The following is a 16,184-nucleotide window of genomic DNA, read 5'->3' as shown; positions in this document are numbered from 1 at the left end:
GTTTGCTGGAGGACGTGGACTTCGTGGCTTCCTTCCGGGTGTTCTGGCTGGCCTGGCGGGGGCAGCGGCGCGCCTTTCCCTCGGCGCGGCGGTGGTGGGACGTGGGGAAGGTCCACGCGCGGCTCTTTTGCCGGACCTACGCCCGGGGCGCCAGCCGGCGGAGAGATGCGTTCATAGGGCAGTTGGAGCGGGAGGTCTTGGAGCTGGAGGGGCGTCTAGCCTCAGGCCCCGAGGATCCACCCCTCTGCGAGGCGTACCGGGAGAAGCGGGAGGAGCTCCGGGCCCTGGAAGACCACCGGGCCCGGGGCGCGTTCGTTCGATCCCGCATCCGTCTCCTTCGGGAGATGGATCGCGGCTCCCGCTTCTTCTACGCCCTGGAGAAAAGGAGGGGGGCCAAAAAGCATGTCACCTGCCTCCTGGCGGAGGTCGGCTCCCCCCTCACGGATCCGGAGGAGATGCGTGGCAGGGCCAGGGCCTTCTACGCCGCTCTTTTCTCCCCGGATCCGACCGACGCCGAGGCCCGCAAGGTGCTCTGGACCGGGCTCCCGACGGTCAGCGCGGGCGACCGAGACCGGCTGGAGCTGCCTCTTTCTCTGGCCGAGTTCTCGGAAGCCCTCCGGCTCATGCCCACCAACAAATCTCCGGGCATGGACGGGCTGACCGTGGAGTTCTACCGCGTGTTTTGGGATGTCCTCGGCCCAGACCTCGTCACCGTCTGGGCCGAGTCCTTGCAGAGCGGGGTCCTCCCTCTCTCGTGCAGACGAGCTGTGCTCGCCCTGTTGCCGAAGAAGGGGGACCTTCGCGATTTACGGAACTGGCGTCCCGTCTCGCTCCTCAGCACGGACTATAAGGTCGTAGCGAAGGCCATCTCGCTGCGGCTGGGGTCCGTACTGGCGGACGTGGTCCATCCCGACCAGACCTACACCGTTCCGGGCCGGAGCATCTTTAACAACTTATACCTGGTCCGGGACCTGTTAGAGCTGGGGCGTAGGGACGGTCTGTCGTTCGCCCTCCTGTCCCTGGACCAGGAGAAGGCGTTCGACAGGATGGACCACGGGTACCTCCTGGGCACCCTGCGGGCTTTCGGCTTCGGGCCCCAGTTTGTGGACTTTCTCCAGGTGCTGTACGCTGAGGCGGAGTGTCTGGTCAGGCTCAACTGGACCCTGACCGAGCCGGTCAGCTTCGGGCGGGGAGTGCGTCAAGGGTGCCCCCTCTCGGGCCAGCTGTACGCTCTGGCGATCGAGCCCTTCCTCTGCCTCCTCCGTCAGAGGTTGGCGGGGTTGGCGCTTCGGGAGCCGGAGATGCGGCTGGTCCTGTCGGCGTACGCCGACGACATGCTCCTCGTGGTCCAGGACCCAGAGGATCTGGTGCGGGTGGAGGCCTGCCAGGCCGTTTATTCGGCGGCCTCCTCCGCCTGGGTCAACTGGGTCAAGAGCTCTGGCCTGGTGGTCGGGGACGGGTGGCAGACCAGCTCCCTCCCACCCGCGCTTCAAGCCATTCGGTGGAGCGCGGGTCCGCTGCTCTATCTTGGCGTTTATCTTTCCGCCACGCATCCTTCTCCGCCGGAGAACTGGCAGGATTTGGAGGCCAGGGTGGGTGAGCGGTTGCGGAGGTGGACAGGACTACTCCGGTGTCTCTCCCTGCGAGGGAGGGCGCTGGTGCTGAACCAGCTCGTCCTGTCCATGCTTTGGCACCGACTCAACACCCTAAGCCCGGCCCCGGGGATCCTGGCCAGGCTCCAGAGGCTAGCCCTGGAGTTTTTCTGGCCGGGACTGCACTGGGTCTCTGCAGGGGTTCTGAGTCTCCCCCTGGAGGAGGGGGGACAGGGCCTGGTCTGTCTTCGTAGCCAGGTCCATGTCTTCCGCCTCCAGGCCCTGCAGAGGCTCCTTTATGGTGCTGGTAGTCTGGCATGGAGCACGTTAGCGCACGCCTTCCTCCGCCGCCTCCGAGGGCTCCGATACGACCAGCAGCTCCTTTTTCTTCACCCGAGAGGTCTTCCGCGAGACCTCTCGGAGCTGCCGGTCTTCTACCAGGACCTTCTCCGGACCTGGAAGCTGTTCTCGGCGACCAGGTCCACTGTGGCCACCGAGGGCGAGGATCTCCTCGCGGAGCCCCTGCTGCACAATCCCGATCTCCGTGTGCAGGTGGCGGAGTCACCCTCAGTGAGCCGGAGGTTGGTCCTGGCGGAAACCACCAGGGTCGGAGACCTCCTGGACTACACCAGAGGGGACTGGGTGGATCCCCGCACGCTTGGTCGGCGCATGGGGCTCTCCACCCTTACGACCCCTCTGCGTGTACTCCAGGAGGTGGGTGCTGCATTGTCACCTCCCGCTCTCGACTTCCTGTGGCGGGCCCTGCGGGAAGGCGCTCCCCGCCCACCCCTCACCCCGGGCCCTCCGGATCTTTTTATCGGGCCCCTGTCCCGTGAGCCCCCCCGACTCCCCCGATCCCATAACCCAAGCCGGCTGCACGCTTTGCAGCCGGTCCGGTTTCGAACCGCGCCCAGAGACCATCTGTACACGCTCGTGCTCCACACGTTGCATCTCCTCACCCTCGTGTCCCGGCCTTACACCAAATGGCGGGACTATCTGATACCCGTGGAGGGTGAGGAGCCCCGGTGGGCTAGTCTTTATTCCACCTTAGTTCCAAGACCCGCCGGGGATATTGGTTGGCGGCTCCTTCACGGAGCCGTGAGCACGGGTGTGTACCTAGCGCGGTTCACCCCCATTTCCGAGGCCTGCCCATTTTGCGGCCTACGGGAGACCCTGGCGCACGCATACCTCGAGTGCGCCAGGTTGCAGCCCCTGTTCCGTCTCCTCCAGAACCTCTTGTTGAGGTTCTGGCTGCACTTTTCCCCACACCTGTTTATTTATGCACACCCTATCCGTGGCCCCACGAAGTCGCGAGACCTCCTCGTCAACCTCTTCCTGGCCCTAGCTAAGCTCACCATCTATAATACCAGGGAGAAGATGTTGGACGAGGGGGTGCTCTGCGACTGTGGGGCCTACTTCCGTAATTTTTTGGTTTCACGTCTCCGGGCGGAGTTCCACTGGGCAGCGTCCGCTGGCTCCCTTACCACCTTTGAGGAGCAGTGGGCGCTGTCCGGGGTTCTTTGCTCGGTGTCCCCATTTGGTTCCCTGATTTTGAACCTTTAACCGTCACCTCACTCCCTGTTTTTTTATCAGTTGTCCCAAGGAATTACTTGGTTTCTGGGTCCAGTGGTCCCTCCCGCTAGGCTGGGGGAGGGGCCTTTAGCAGTGGGCGGGTAAGCCCGCCCACCTCCCGGTCAACCAATATGGCCTCACTACAGGTGCTCAGGTACAACAGTGAGGAGCCCAGATAAATCCCAGAGACAGATACAGGGGCAGCTGCCATTTTGTGAGGCAGAGTGCACAAAGTCCATGGCAGGCAAGACACATTCTCCGCTCCCTCAAGAAGATGTTACTGTCTTGGTTTGCTGCTTTTCTTTTATTCTGACTCTGTTTAGGCATCTCCTTTTTAGGCTTTCTGCTGCCTTCCTGTTTGAAATGATCAGCACAGACCCAATTTCAAATACACTGCCATCTACAATCCACCCTGGTAGTTTCGAGGCATGTGCTCTTCAGCCTTTGCAGCCTGCGGTCCAAACATGTTATTTCACGCAGGTCAAGGAGGACACAGTCAGTGCTTTAGGGCAGATCCTCTGCCCTGTTCTGCTCACTTTGCACTGGGCCAGCGGCACAAAGGGAGCAAAACCCACCCACAAGTCCCATGCAGAAGGTGTAGAAGCAGCATAGCTCCCACACCCAAGGCCGGTGCAACCACTAGGCGAACTAGGCCGTCGCCTAGGGCGCCAAGTGGTTGGGGGCACCAAAAAGCAGTGCCCTGGCTCGTCAGGAGGAGCCGCCTTCAGGAGACACCGGAAAGCCAGAGGGTCCCACTTGTGGCGGCGGCAAGCCCCAGCCATGGAGGAGCCGGCACGGCGCAGGGGAGCAGCAGCCCTGCAAAGGCAGCGGCACCACTAGCGGGGAGCAGCTGTGTCCCCCGCCCCTCCTGCCCAGGCTGCGGCCCGGCGCACCCCCCCCCCCCCGGGGGCTCCTGCAGGCTGCAGATTCATGCGGGCGGCGGCCCCCGTGCGCCTCCCCAGCTCTCCCCTCGCCACGCTAAGGCTCTGCGGCTTCCGTGCGTGTGAGCCGCCACCGCCGCTGCCCCTCCCGTAGCAGGCTCAGGGCCCCGCGCCCCAGCGGCGGCGACTCACATGCCCGGGAGCCGCAGAGCCCAAGCGTGGTGAGGGGGGAGCCGGGGGGCTCATGGGGGCAGGCGCCCGCATGCATCCGCTGCAGCCTGCAGGAGCCCCGGGGGGAGGGAGCGGGGCGCAGCCTGGGCAGGAGGGGCGGGGGACACGGCTGCAGTGGCCCAAGCCTGGCAAAGCCAGTGAGTGGACTCGGGGCGGGGGCGGGTGGGGTGGGGAGGGCTCGCGGGGGGGGGCTGTGCACCCTCCCGGGGAGTTCAGGGGGTGGGGAGGGGGGAACCTGGTCTGGGGAGCAGCCCCCAGGCACGGCTGGCCCCTGGGGTCTATAAAGGCTTGTTGGGATTTGCCCCTCAACGAACCGATGTGCAGGGGAGACGGGGGGGGCGCAATGTGGAAGTTTTGCCTAGGGCGCAAAATATCCTTGTACCGGCCCTGCCCATACCTCCTTTCCTCATAATCTCTGGCACAGAGGTGGTGTTGGAAGTGAAGGGGAGACTGGCTGGGGTAGGATGCTCTCTACTATCCCAGCTAATAATGAGTCCTAAGGGGCACATTGTCAGACGGTTCAGTTTGAGTTGCCCTCAAACTGCTCTAATCTGGGCTGGGGCAAAGGATCAGGGAGCCATGACTGGATGTTGGTTCTCAACTTCTCCTCCTTTCTCCCCCTTTCCTGAGCTGCTCTGGATGGCAGCATGCATAGGAGCTCCCCTAGAGTCAGGCAGAGCCAGCCAAGCTCCCATCCTACTCTCCTTGCAGCTCCCACACCCAAGCAGGGAATGCAATGGAGACAGGGCCGGCTCTAGCTTTTTTGCCGCCCCAAGCAGCGGGAAAAAAAAGAAAAACCCGATTGAGCTGCTTCCGAAGTGCCGCCGAAGACTGCAGCAGCGCGATTGAGTTGCCGCCAAAGTTCCGCCGCAGACCCGGACGTGCCGCCCCAATAACGGATGGAGTGCCGCCCCTTTCTATTGGCCACCCCAGGCACCTGCTTCCTTCACTGGTGCCTGGAGCCGGCCCTGAATGGAGAAGCCAGAGCTGCTCTCCTCCCTCCTGTGATACTGCTGGCAGACAGCAGGGGAGCTGCTTTGCAGCTGCACCAGGTAAGGCCCAGTGAACTCTCAGGGGGCTCCCAGCAGAGCTGCTGTAGGGGAAGCCATGGGGAGGGAGACAGGGAGGCCAGGCACAGCACCAGATCTGATTCAGACACTTCAGTTCCTGCATAGAGGGGCTGGCCCAGAAAGCACACTGCCAATTTGTAACCAAACCTCCACTATCTTCTTAACACTGTTGCCTTTGAAGGCCTCAGTTCAGAGACTTGAGGGCAACCAGTGGCCCCTGGGCTATGGTTGGACAACCTTGCTCTGCAAAATGGTTAAAAAAAGCCCCAAAACATTAACATCAGCTTCTTCAGTACAAAATAAGCAAACAAGGGAAACAGATAATCCTTACTAGGGGCAATGAAATATGGGTGGGCAGTTTGCACAGTATGCAGGAGGAAGAGTAAGATGCAACACAGTCAGCCACCAACCCAACACAAATGCACGCATACATCATCAGTAAGGCTATGTTTTAGTCATGGGTATTTTTAATAAAAGTCATGAGCAGGTCATGGGCAATAAACAAAAATTCACGGCCTGTGACCTGTCCATGACTTGTACTATATACCCCTAACTAAAACTTAGGCTGGGTGCCATGGGTGCTGGGGGGACAGCCCAGGGGGCACCGCAGGTGGCGGGGGGGGGGGTATCCCGGGTCCCCTGCTGGTGCTGGGGTGGGCAGGTGGTAGCGCGTGGCCCGGGACTTCCACTGGTGCTGGGAGGGAGGGTTTCCAGGGCCAGCAGGCTCCTCCCCCGGCTCTGCACAGTTCCCCAGAAGCAACTCCTAGGGGGAGGAAAGACCAGGGGAGCTCCGTGCGCTGCCCCCGCCACGAGTGCAGGCTCCACAGCTCTCATTGGCTGAGAACTGCAGCCAGTGGGAGCTGCAGGGGTGCTGCCTGCAAGCAGAGGCAGCGTGCAGAGCTCCCTGGCCCCTCTGCCTAGGAGCTGCAGGGACATGCTGGCCGTGTCCGGGGAGCCCCCCCGACGTCAGCACCACTCTGCACCCCAACCCCCTGCCCCAGTCCTGAGCCCCCTCCCACACCCAAACTACTGCTGCTGCTAGGGGGAGGGGTGTGTGGTGGCCCGAGATTGCCCCAGCAGCGGCGAGTGCGGCTGGCCCAGGATCTGCCCAAGCTGCTTGGGGTTGGACTAGATGACCTCCTGAGGTCCCTTCCAACCCTGATATTCTCTGATGCGATTGGCTTAAAATCATGAGATTACAAAAACAATATATTTGAGGTTCTTTTTGTTTGTCTTCTGGTTTCTGATTCTTTAGAAGGCTTGACCTTTTCTAGCTTTCCTCTACAACCCCCTGCCCCACACCAGAGGGTAGGACCCCCATCCAGCCTGCCTGCAGCATGAGAGTCCCCCGGGCCCGTCCAATCTCACCCCACCCCGCTCTGCCTCAGTTGGTAGGATGGAGCCGTCCTCCAATCCCACCCCATCCTGCCCCACCCCATGGGGAAGGACTGGGCGGAGTCGCCGTGGCCCGCCCATTCCGCATCGCAGGTCCGGGCCCCTCCTGGTTTCCATGGTGACCGGAGGAGGACGCGCGGAGTAACGTGAGGCAGGCGGAAGCGGAAGCAGGCGGCCGGGCGAGGGCCGCCGGGCGGGCGCTGAGGAGAACAGAGCGGGTCGGTGCCCGGCCGCCATGCCCAGCCCCCGGAGCAGCCCGTCCCGCCGCGCCGCGCCCATCCCCAGCCCGTCCCGCCGAGCCGCGCCCATCCCCAGCCCGTCCCGCCGAGCCGCGCCTGGCCCCAGCCCGTCCTGCGCGGCCGTGGCGCTGCGCTCCCTGCTGGCCGCCGACCTGCGGTTCTCCCGGCAGCTGGGCGTGTGCGCCGGGGAGCGCTCGGCCTGGGGCAGCGCCAGGCCCCTCCTGCGGCTCCTCGAGGTGTCCGGCCACGGCGTGCCCTGGCTGGCGGGCACCCTGTATGGGCTGGGCCGCAGCGAGAGCCCGGCGGGCCGCGAGGTGCTGCTCAACCTGCTCTTCGGTGAGGGGCCGGGGGTGGGGGCGCCTCTCCCCTCTCATCACGGCTGGCTCGGGGCCCAGGCTCATCAGAGCAGCGGGCAGGGGAGAGGCTGAGTCACACATCCCTGTCACCCGCCCTGAGAGCTGCTTCCCAAGAGCCCAGGCCGGGCCAGCGCTGCCAAGCTGGGGCAAGTCACCAGCAGGGCAAATCCCAGCCAGCGCTGATCTGTGCTGGGATCCCAGCCATGCCACTCTTCTGCCAGCTTCCCAGGGCCCTGCCTCTCTCTGCCCCAGTGCAGGGGCTGTGCTCAGCACGGCGCAACCAGTGTGCCATGCAACCCCGGCCCCACGGGGATCTGCCAAAGCTGCTGCCACAGTGACCGCTTCAGCAAGCTGGCTGCCAGCTCTTCCTGCATCTACATGGTTCCCTCACCATGGCAGAGTCCTACCAGAGGGGCCAGTCTAGGGATTCTGACTCATGATCAGTTCAGGCAAATGTCCCTTCAGTCATCCTAGGGAAACAGCACTTTTGGGGCGATCCTGGACATGCTTGGGATGAGATGTCAGTTTTCTGCAGAGGTGGCACATGCTTTCTTCTGTTTCTATGAAACAGCTGTTCTGCCATATCTTGGCAGGTTCTGATCATCTAGATTTATATGGCCATAGTGCTGTGAGCTAAGGTACACCTGAATCCCCCAGCTGGAAATCCTAACCTTCGATGGGGAGTCCAGCTTGCAGGGTTTCTGGAAGTGGCTTAAGTGGATGAATTTAGTATTTATGAAAGTAATTGAAGCACTAATAGTGCAGCTGCCTACAGCTCAGCATGTAATCATAGTCTTGGTTGAGTCACTCAGTTGTGCCAATGCACCTGAATCCTAGCCTTCAGCATGCCCTGGTATTACAGCTTCCAGACCCTCCCAGTTGGAGACTGCCTTTCATCCCAAACTATGTGGTGTTTTTGCAATGCCTGCAAACCACTTTCATCATCACTTTATTGCCCATTTAGTTTTTAGTAGCAGCAGCCCAGGAGCTGATGCCAGCTGCCTATAGCTCAGCATGTAATCACAGTTAAGGGAAGGCTACGTTTTAGTCAGAGATATTTTTAGTGAAAGTCATGGAGAGGTCACGGGCAGTAAACAAAAATTCATGGCCCATGACCTGTCCATGACTTGTACTGTATACCCCTAACTAAAACTTGGGCTGATGAAGTTCTGGGGTGGGGCAGGCTGTGGGTGCTGTGGGTGCTAGGGCGGTTGTCTGGGACCCCCACTATTGCTGGGCAGGAGGCGGGTGGCAACACGTGGCATGGGACCCCCGCTGGTGCTGGAGAGTTGGCGGGGCTGACAGGCTCCCTACCCACCTCTGCGCAGCTCCCTGGAAGTGGCTGGCATGTCCCTGCAGCTCCTAGAGGGAGGGAAGGCCAGGGGGGCTCAGCGCATTGCTCCCGCCACTAGCGCTGGCTCCGCCACTCCCATTGGCCAGGAACCTCCATCAATGGGAGCTGTGGGGATGGTACCTGCAGGCAGGGGCAGTGCACAGAACTGGCCCCTCTGCCTAGGAGCTGCAGGGAAATGGGGGGAGGGATAGCTCAGTGGTTACCATATCTTGTGTTACCGTATCCTCTGATTCAGAGTTGGTTTGAGCATTGGCCTGTTAAACCCAGCATTGTGAGTTCAATCCTTGAGGGGGCCGCTTAGGGATCTGGGGCAAAATCAGTACTTGGTCCTGCTAGTGAAGGCAGGGGGCTGGACTTAATGGCCTTTTGGGGTCCCTTCCAGTTCTATGAGATAGGTATATTTCCATATATTATTATTAAAGTTCCAGAATACAGGTCACAAGGTCATTCTCTTGCTTTCAAGCTAGCAGGGACACAGAGGCTCATGCTGGCTGAAGAAGCCAGAAGGTCAAACTCTCCATGGAATAGCCCAGGTTCTCTGATGGTATCTGCGGTGGGACTTCTGAAGGAGGGAAGGAAGAGCGGGAATGAAGAGGATCTCAGGGTGGGAGAAGAGGTGTTCTCTACATATAAACCATCCTATCCTGGCAACTCTTGGCCTGCCAAAGATTGATATTGAAAATGAGCTGTTTTCTGTTGGTCTTAAATGTGCATTGTAATGTGTAAGTATGAATCTAGAGTTAGGAAAGGAGGTAACAGTTTAGAACGGGAATCCTTTCATCCCTTCTGAAAAAGGGATTTGTGGAAGCCCAGAGTTGAATGGTGGGCGGAAATGTTCCACAGAGGAGAAAAGCACTGGGGCACAATGAGCCAGATCTTCAGCTGGTGTAAATTGATGACACTCCCTTGACTTTGAAGGAGCTAGGCTGACTTACACTGGCTGACAATCTGGCCCAGTGAGTTTGGAGGCTACCTGTGGAAAAGCAAAGGGCATGGTACTGCAGCAAGCCCTAGGTGGCACTAGGATAGCTGTAGGTACACACAGATATACAGATAGCCAGGAAACCTATGCTATATTCTGCCCACATATGTGTTTTCATCATGAGATGGAGTTGGTGGTCATCCTAAATATTTTGTTTGCTTATTACTTTGACTCTCGGTTTCAGTAGCAGCATTATTTATCCCTGGGTTATTTTTGGTTAACTTCTATGACACACGACATGGAAAATGACCCCTTTGTATTTGTCTCCTAGCTTTGGTGCTGGATTTAGTCCTGGTGGCGGTGGTGAAAGGGCTCGTGAGGAGAAGACGTCCCACTCACAACAAGATGGACATGTTTGTCACTATCTCAGTGGACAAATATTCCTTCCCATCAGGCCATGCTACCAGAGCTGCCATGGTGTGCAGATTTGTCCTGCACCACCTGGTGCTCGCCATTCCTCTGCGGGTCCTGGTGGTTCTATGGGCCATCATTGTGGGTATCTCCAGAGTCATGCTGGGCAGACACAACGTGACAGATGTGGCCTTTGGTTTCATCATGGGCTACATGCAGTACAATGTGGTGAAATACTTCTGGCTGTCACCCCTTAGTGCACCTGCTCTCTTTGCAGTGTGGAATCAGTGATGGCCATCATGAAAAGGAAGAGGCACACATTGCAGTGTCTTATGCTGCGTAGAGAGCGTGAACCGGGACTGAATGAAAGAATCATCGTAAGCCTCATCTGACAAGCAAGACTGACAATATCAGCAACATCATGCTTCATTCTGTGGGATATGTGGACTCAGGTGGGACAAAACGAGATCTGTTGGAAAGCTATTCTTGGTGCCATCTTGCTCTCAATGTGCTGCTGGGCCAAAGCATGTACCAGCCCATACGGTTGCACTGACCATCCCAGGATACGATCACTCCACATCTCCTGGTGCTGTAGAAGTTGGACGGAGATCTGCACACTAGCCAAGCAGCTAATTCTTATTTTCTTGGTATTTAAGAACATGCATCAGTAAGATTTGTGGTTAGTAGAAATACTGTAAATCAGCACACAGCAGAGGATGCCTGTAGTGTAACCGGCTTACTATCTCATATAGCATAAATAGTAGATGTAACTTCTTACAAATATTGTTAGATAGGGACAGTTTTCAGCAAGTAACTATGTGCTGCAAATATACTGATTGGTGCTGTTGTGGCTGATTAATAGTGGGTGTGCCCCCTAGTGGCTTTAGTACATTATTCTGACTCGTGGGGTGGATGCACTTCCTCTGCTGCCTCTTCTATAATGTTGAGATTACAAAGGTTTTGTAAATCGATTCTTTCTCCTTCTGAAGCAGCCTGCCCCTCGCTTGCCAGCCACATTCCAGTTACAGAGCCTCACTTTGTCAAGTGGGTGGCTTGTTGGAAAGGTGAAGGCATCTGGTTTTGAATACCTTGGGAATTGGCAATTTTGGGAGTGGAAATGCACAAATAGGGTTTTAATAAAGTGTGGAATGAATAACCTGGGCTCTGGGGTGTCTGTACCAGCTCTCCTTTAGGCAGGATGCAGTTTGTCACTGCTCTCCTAGCAGCTGGGTAAGCAGAGCTCCCATTCATGTATTCTTCTGTCATCAGAGCAGGGCGTTCGAGCAGTTACTCCCCCTTACCTCTCAGTTAAAAGGCAGACAACATGCAAACAGTTAATGCCATATGAGAACATGTAATGTAGAGTTTTTAGGTCTTTAAAAATAAATAAGCTCCATGGAGATCCTGATCTGGGGTATGTAGGCCCCAATTCAGCAAGAGGCTTCAACACGTGAGCCTGTGACTAGTCCCATTGATTTCCATGGGATTATTCATGTTCTAAAACTTCAGCACATTGGTTATAGCACTGCTGTCCACTACAGAAAAAAAAAAATCAAAATTACAGTAGAAATGACATGCGCCAAACTATGTTTTGTTATTTTTCTCCATTGTATGAAACTGATTGTAGCTGAGCAAAATCAGTTCTATAATAAATGGAGCTCTACACTTGGTGAGACAAATAGGAAAGAACATAAATGTTGTCATGTAGAATGGCGATGAAAAAGCAATCAACAAAGTAGCCAAAGAGGCAGAAAATAAATTCTTTAGCTAGAGCACTGGGTGGAAGTCCCTCTGGGTCTGATAGGCCTCCAACAAGGAAAAGCTATTCAAATAGTTTCTTTGCATAGCCAATGAGGAGGAAATACCCACTAGATAGTTATTCTTTTGGGGTTGTGGAGGGAAGGCACTGTGTCTGAATTGAAAAAAGAAATTGCAGAACTACTTGAGAAATTAAATTCCTATGGGCATATTGTATTCATGCAGGAGGTCTGGTGGAAAGAAAAAACTAAGGTCACTTAAAAAAAAAAAAAAAAAAAAAAAGTGCCATGCAGTGTAATGTGTATGCTTAAAACCAATTACTACACCAGGAGTACTAATGATCTATTCCAGTATGGCAATTCCTGTTTTCCTAAGCAGCTGAGAGATGTACAGATGAAGGGTGTGTGTGTGTGGGGGGGGGAAATATTAAAGTAAAAATAACAAATCTGTGATCTAGCTCTTCATTCTTCCAGTACATCAGTCATGTGGCCTTGAAGATGTACATGTGTAGGAATGTGTGGAGAACTGTCTTGTCCTTCTGAATCTAATATAAAGGATGTCTGACCACAAAGGTGTATTATCCCACAGAGTTACCTCAAGAGAGGAGCCAGTAAAGCATTCTAATATCTCAGAATGCATCATATGGTAAACATATTTTGCAATAGAAACAAGACTTCTGAGCTTTGGGAGTTAGTATCTAGCCTGATGACTTTGTGGTGTTAGGTTGTGTAAAAAGTCTTCAGGTTGAAGGTGAGCAACAGTGCTCTTGCCTAAAAGGTAAAGATTGTGACAGGGGAGAGGATATGGGTGCTATTGCCCTTGTTCAAGAAGGATGAATTCAGACTGGAGTAGATGCACAGAAGGGCTACTAGGATAATCAGGGGAATGGAGAGCCTGTCTTAGACGAGGAGACTAACGGCACATCTTCACTACGGACCTAAATCAGCGCTGTTGCAATCGACGCAGCGGCATCAATTTAACGGGTCTGGTGAAGACGTGTTAAATCGATGGGAGAGTGCACTTCCATTGATTTCTGTGCTTCACCTCCCCAAGAAGCGTAAGGTAAGTTGGCGGGAGACCATCTCCCGTCGACACAGCGCGGTGTAGACACCGCAGTATGTGGATCTAGCTACGTCGACTTCAGTTACGTTATTCACATAACTGAAGTATCATAGCTTAGATTGATTTACCATGGTATTGCAGACCAAGCCTAAAAGAGCCTGGCTTGTTTAGCCTAGCAAAAGGCATGCTGAGAGGAGATCTAATTGCTCTCTATAAACACTTTAGGGGTAAACACCAGGGAGAGAGAGAAGCTATTTAAGCTAAAGGACAGTGTTGACACAAGAAAAAATGGGGATGAACTGGCCATGAATCAGTTTAGGCTGGAAATTAGAAGAAAGTTTCCTACCATTAGAGGAGGGAGGTTCTGGAGCAACCTCACAATAGCAGCAGTGGGGCAAACAACCTAACTACTTTTAAGATGGAGCTTGATAAGGTTATAAACAAGATGATCTCATGGGGTTGCCTGTGATAGCATGGGACTGGACTCAGTGACCCAGGAGGTCTCTTCCAGTCCCATGTTGTTACAGATGTAATTAGCTCTCCAATTTTAAGGCAATTGGGCAATAACTGACCTCGCTGAGAAGATACAGAGATATTAGAGCAGCTGATTTCCTGTCAATGGTCACGTCCCAACCTCCATCCAAAGAGGTTGAAAGTATTTCATTCTGAACTCTGGTTTTGATGCTCTCATAACTGAGGCATTAAATTGCTGTGTTTCAGCTCAGCTGAAAGTGAAGTCACTCAGAAAGCTTCAACAAGATGATTTTAAGTGAGCCTTGGAGTGTGCACGTGTCCCTTTTAGACAAATACTAGATGCTGTTTTCATTCTTATGGCTGTGCAGGCCCATTTTTCTTAAAATGTTTTTTGCTCCCCCAGTTGTCACGTGAAAGGATCCTGCTGGGGTCCAAAACAAGTCAACAGAACCTTGTGGTCCAGGTTACACAATGCTACTTATGATGTAAAAATCAGTGTGGACACCTTACCCTTGTCCATCACTAGTGCGAACACAGATATGAACACAACCTCCATCCCCTGCCCAAATTGAAAAGCAGAGGAGTGGGGTCAAAAAACCCATAGAATTCAGATCTAGTTGGACTTGTCCTCATTTCCATCTTCTAAAAAGAAAGGAAGTTCTAGCAGTGATAGCAATTGCCATAGTTGGTAGCTAATATCTAGAGATGGTTTACTGAGCAGGTTTATACTCTCAGCTTCTTCAGAGCTGCCCATCAACCCCTCTAAAAGGAAGACAGCTGTAAGGAGATTGTCAGAGTGTAATCTAGTCAGGGTGAAAAAATGAATTAAAGGTAGTTTTGGGTGCCATTCCTGCCAATCTTTATGACTTTATGACTTTCAAATCAGTTTTCTATATCTTAAAATGCTGTGCTTTGCTCCCTCCCCTCCCCCGTTGTGTGAAAGAGCCACACAAACTGAAGGGAAATGGACTCTACCCAAAGTGCTGGTATGTGCTCAGAATGCAGGTAGAGTACACAAACAGAGAAATGTTTGTCTCTGATGCTTCAGTGGCAGTAATCTTAGATATTACTGGCTGTTTCCAGAGCAGGGTGAATTTTTGTTTTAAATTGAAGGTGTCCCTTTAGCAATCCCCGTCAATAGCTTGTCTGATGTTCACTGCAGGGTATCATTTGTCCTTCAGTCATTCTGTAAAAAGTTTGGTATGAACTTTACAAGTTCTCCCCTGTGCCTTCACCAGCTGGGTGACTCTTAGGGGTGCAGCGTCAGTAGCGAGAGTGTAACTATCTTTCCAGAAGATACGGGACAGAATAGGAACTGATTCTTCATCCTGCTGAGGCCCCTTTACAACACTCTGGTGGCATAAAAGGGGCAGAATCAGACACTGGGAAGTAGTTCCCTCCATAAGGGGGTGTCCCCACTATTGCAGCCCTACACCTCTCCACTCCAACAGGCTGTAGACATATGGGACGGTGTCAACTCCAGAATATGGGGAGTGCAAAGCTGGCTAAAGCTACTTTCTCCCCCTGCCTCCCTCCCTGTTCCTGCACTCAGCTGTGGGGAATGAGGGACTTAGTGCATTCGCATTTCTAGATATGCTGGAGTAGAATGTGGCCTAAATGGTTGAAGAATTCTAAGATGTTTACATTAAATTCCTTTGAGTGTTTTTTTTAAGTATGTATTAACTCTAGAAGCCTAAAGGCCAATATCACACACTGTCTTACATTTTTATACTTATCAACATTTGTAATATTGTCAGAGCTTAAAAATAAAATGTCCCAGCCAAGGCTAACACTACTAGCTTAGCAAATAAAGCGCTTGTCTTTTATTGTTATTATATCAAACTGTCTGTACTGAGCTATCTTGATTATCACTTCAAAAGTTTTTTTTTTCCTCTTACTTAATTGGCCTCTCAGAGTTGGTAAGACAACTCCCACTTGTTCATGCTCTCTGTATGTGTGTATATAGATCTCCTCAATATATGTTTAACTCTATATGCATCCGAAGAAGTGGGTTGTAGTCCACGAAAGCTTATGCTCTAATAAATTTGTTAGTCTCTAAGGTGCCACAAGTACTCCTGTTCTTTTGTCTTTTATTGGAGCTTGAAATGCACCTAGTGTTCTTATTTACTTTATGGACTGTGTGTTGTACAATGTGTGACAGCTACAGCTCTGGGAGTGGGGTTTGTAAACCTCAAGCCCCCTCTGCTAGGTACATTTCTGTGTACTTCCTATATAAGCAATGTCCATTTCTCCAGCTGTATGTTAATGTTTTTAGTGTGTTGTATGTTAGCATGCTCCACCTTGTGGCCACCAGTTTTCAATATGGTCAGACTTCAGGGCTGATTAGGCTGAGAGTGGTCAAAACCACTTTGAACCATACTGAAATCTTTGAGAAATGTAACTTTTCACAAAGGCCTTGGCCTGGAAACAGCATGACCCTTCATATCTTAGTTCCTCTCTGCTTATCCACTGGCTCATCCCCCTGCCACCCATCCCCTTCACTCTGGCAACAATGGTAGGGTTACCATATTTCAGCAAGCAAAAAAGAGGACGGGAGGAGCCCCGCCCTAGCCCTGCCCCTGCCCCTCCCACTTCCCGCCCCCCTCAGAACCCCCAACCCTCCTCCCGTTCCTTGTCCCCTGACTGCCCCCTCCTGGGACCCCTGCCCCTAACTGCCCCCCAGGACTCCACCCCCTACCTAAGCCTCCCTGCCTCTTGTCCCCTGACTGCCCCCTCCTGAGACCCTCCCCCATCCTAACTGGCCCCCTAGGACCCTACCCCCTACCTGTACCCTGATTGCCCCAACCCTTATCCACACCCCCACCCCCAGACAGACCCCTGGGACTCCCACGCCCCATCCAACCACT

General features: G+C 54.1%; 1 protein-coding gene across 1 annotated transcript; it reads left to right on the top strand.

Moving 5' to 3' along the window:
- The first annotated feature begins 6,976 nt into the window (after nt 1–6,976).
- LOC113407272 (phospholipid phosphatase 6-like) lies at nt 6,977–12,051 on the top strand. The gene is made up of 2 exons (XM_026655588.2): nt 6,977–7,316; nt 9,944–12,051. Exons 1-2 carry the CDS (start codon nt 6,977–6,979, stop codon nt 10,312–10,314), a joined length of 711 nt encoding a protein of 236 aa, XP_026511373.1. The 3' UTR covers nt 10,315–12,051.
- Nucleotides 12,052–16,184: the final 4,133 nt, after the last annotated feature.

This window comes from Terrapene carolina, unplaced genomic scaffold, assembly GCF_002925995.2.
Source record: "Terrapene carolina triunguis isolate 2854851 unplaced genomic scaffold, T_m_triunguis-2.0 Scaffold210, whole genome shotgun sequence".
Lineage (NCBI taxonomy): Eukaryota > Metazoa > Chordata > Testudines > Emydidae > Terrapene > Terrapene triunguis.
Note: the sequence above shows the minus strand (reverse complement) of the source record. Positions and strands in the feature narration are given on the sequence as shown.

Bases quoted from the DNA above. Each gene is read 5' to 3' on its own strand.
- LOC113407272 (XM_026655588.2), top strand. From the start codon at position 6,977: ATGCCCAGCCCCCGGAGCAGCCCGTCCCGCCGCGCCGCGCCCATCCCC. The intron at 7,317-9,943 runs GTGAGGGGCCGG...TTTGTCTCCTAG, and splicing joins GCTGCTCAACCTGCTCTTCG to CTTTGGTGCTGGATTTAGTC.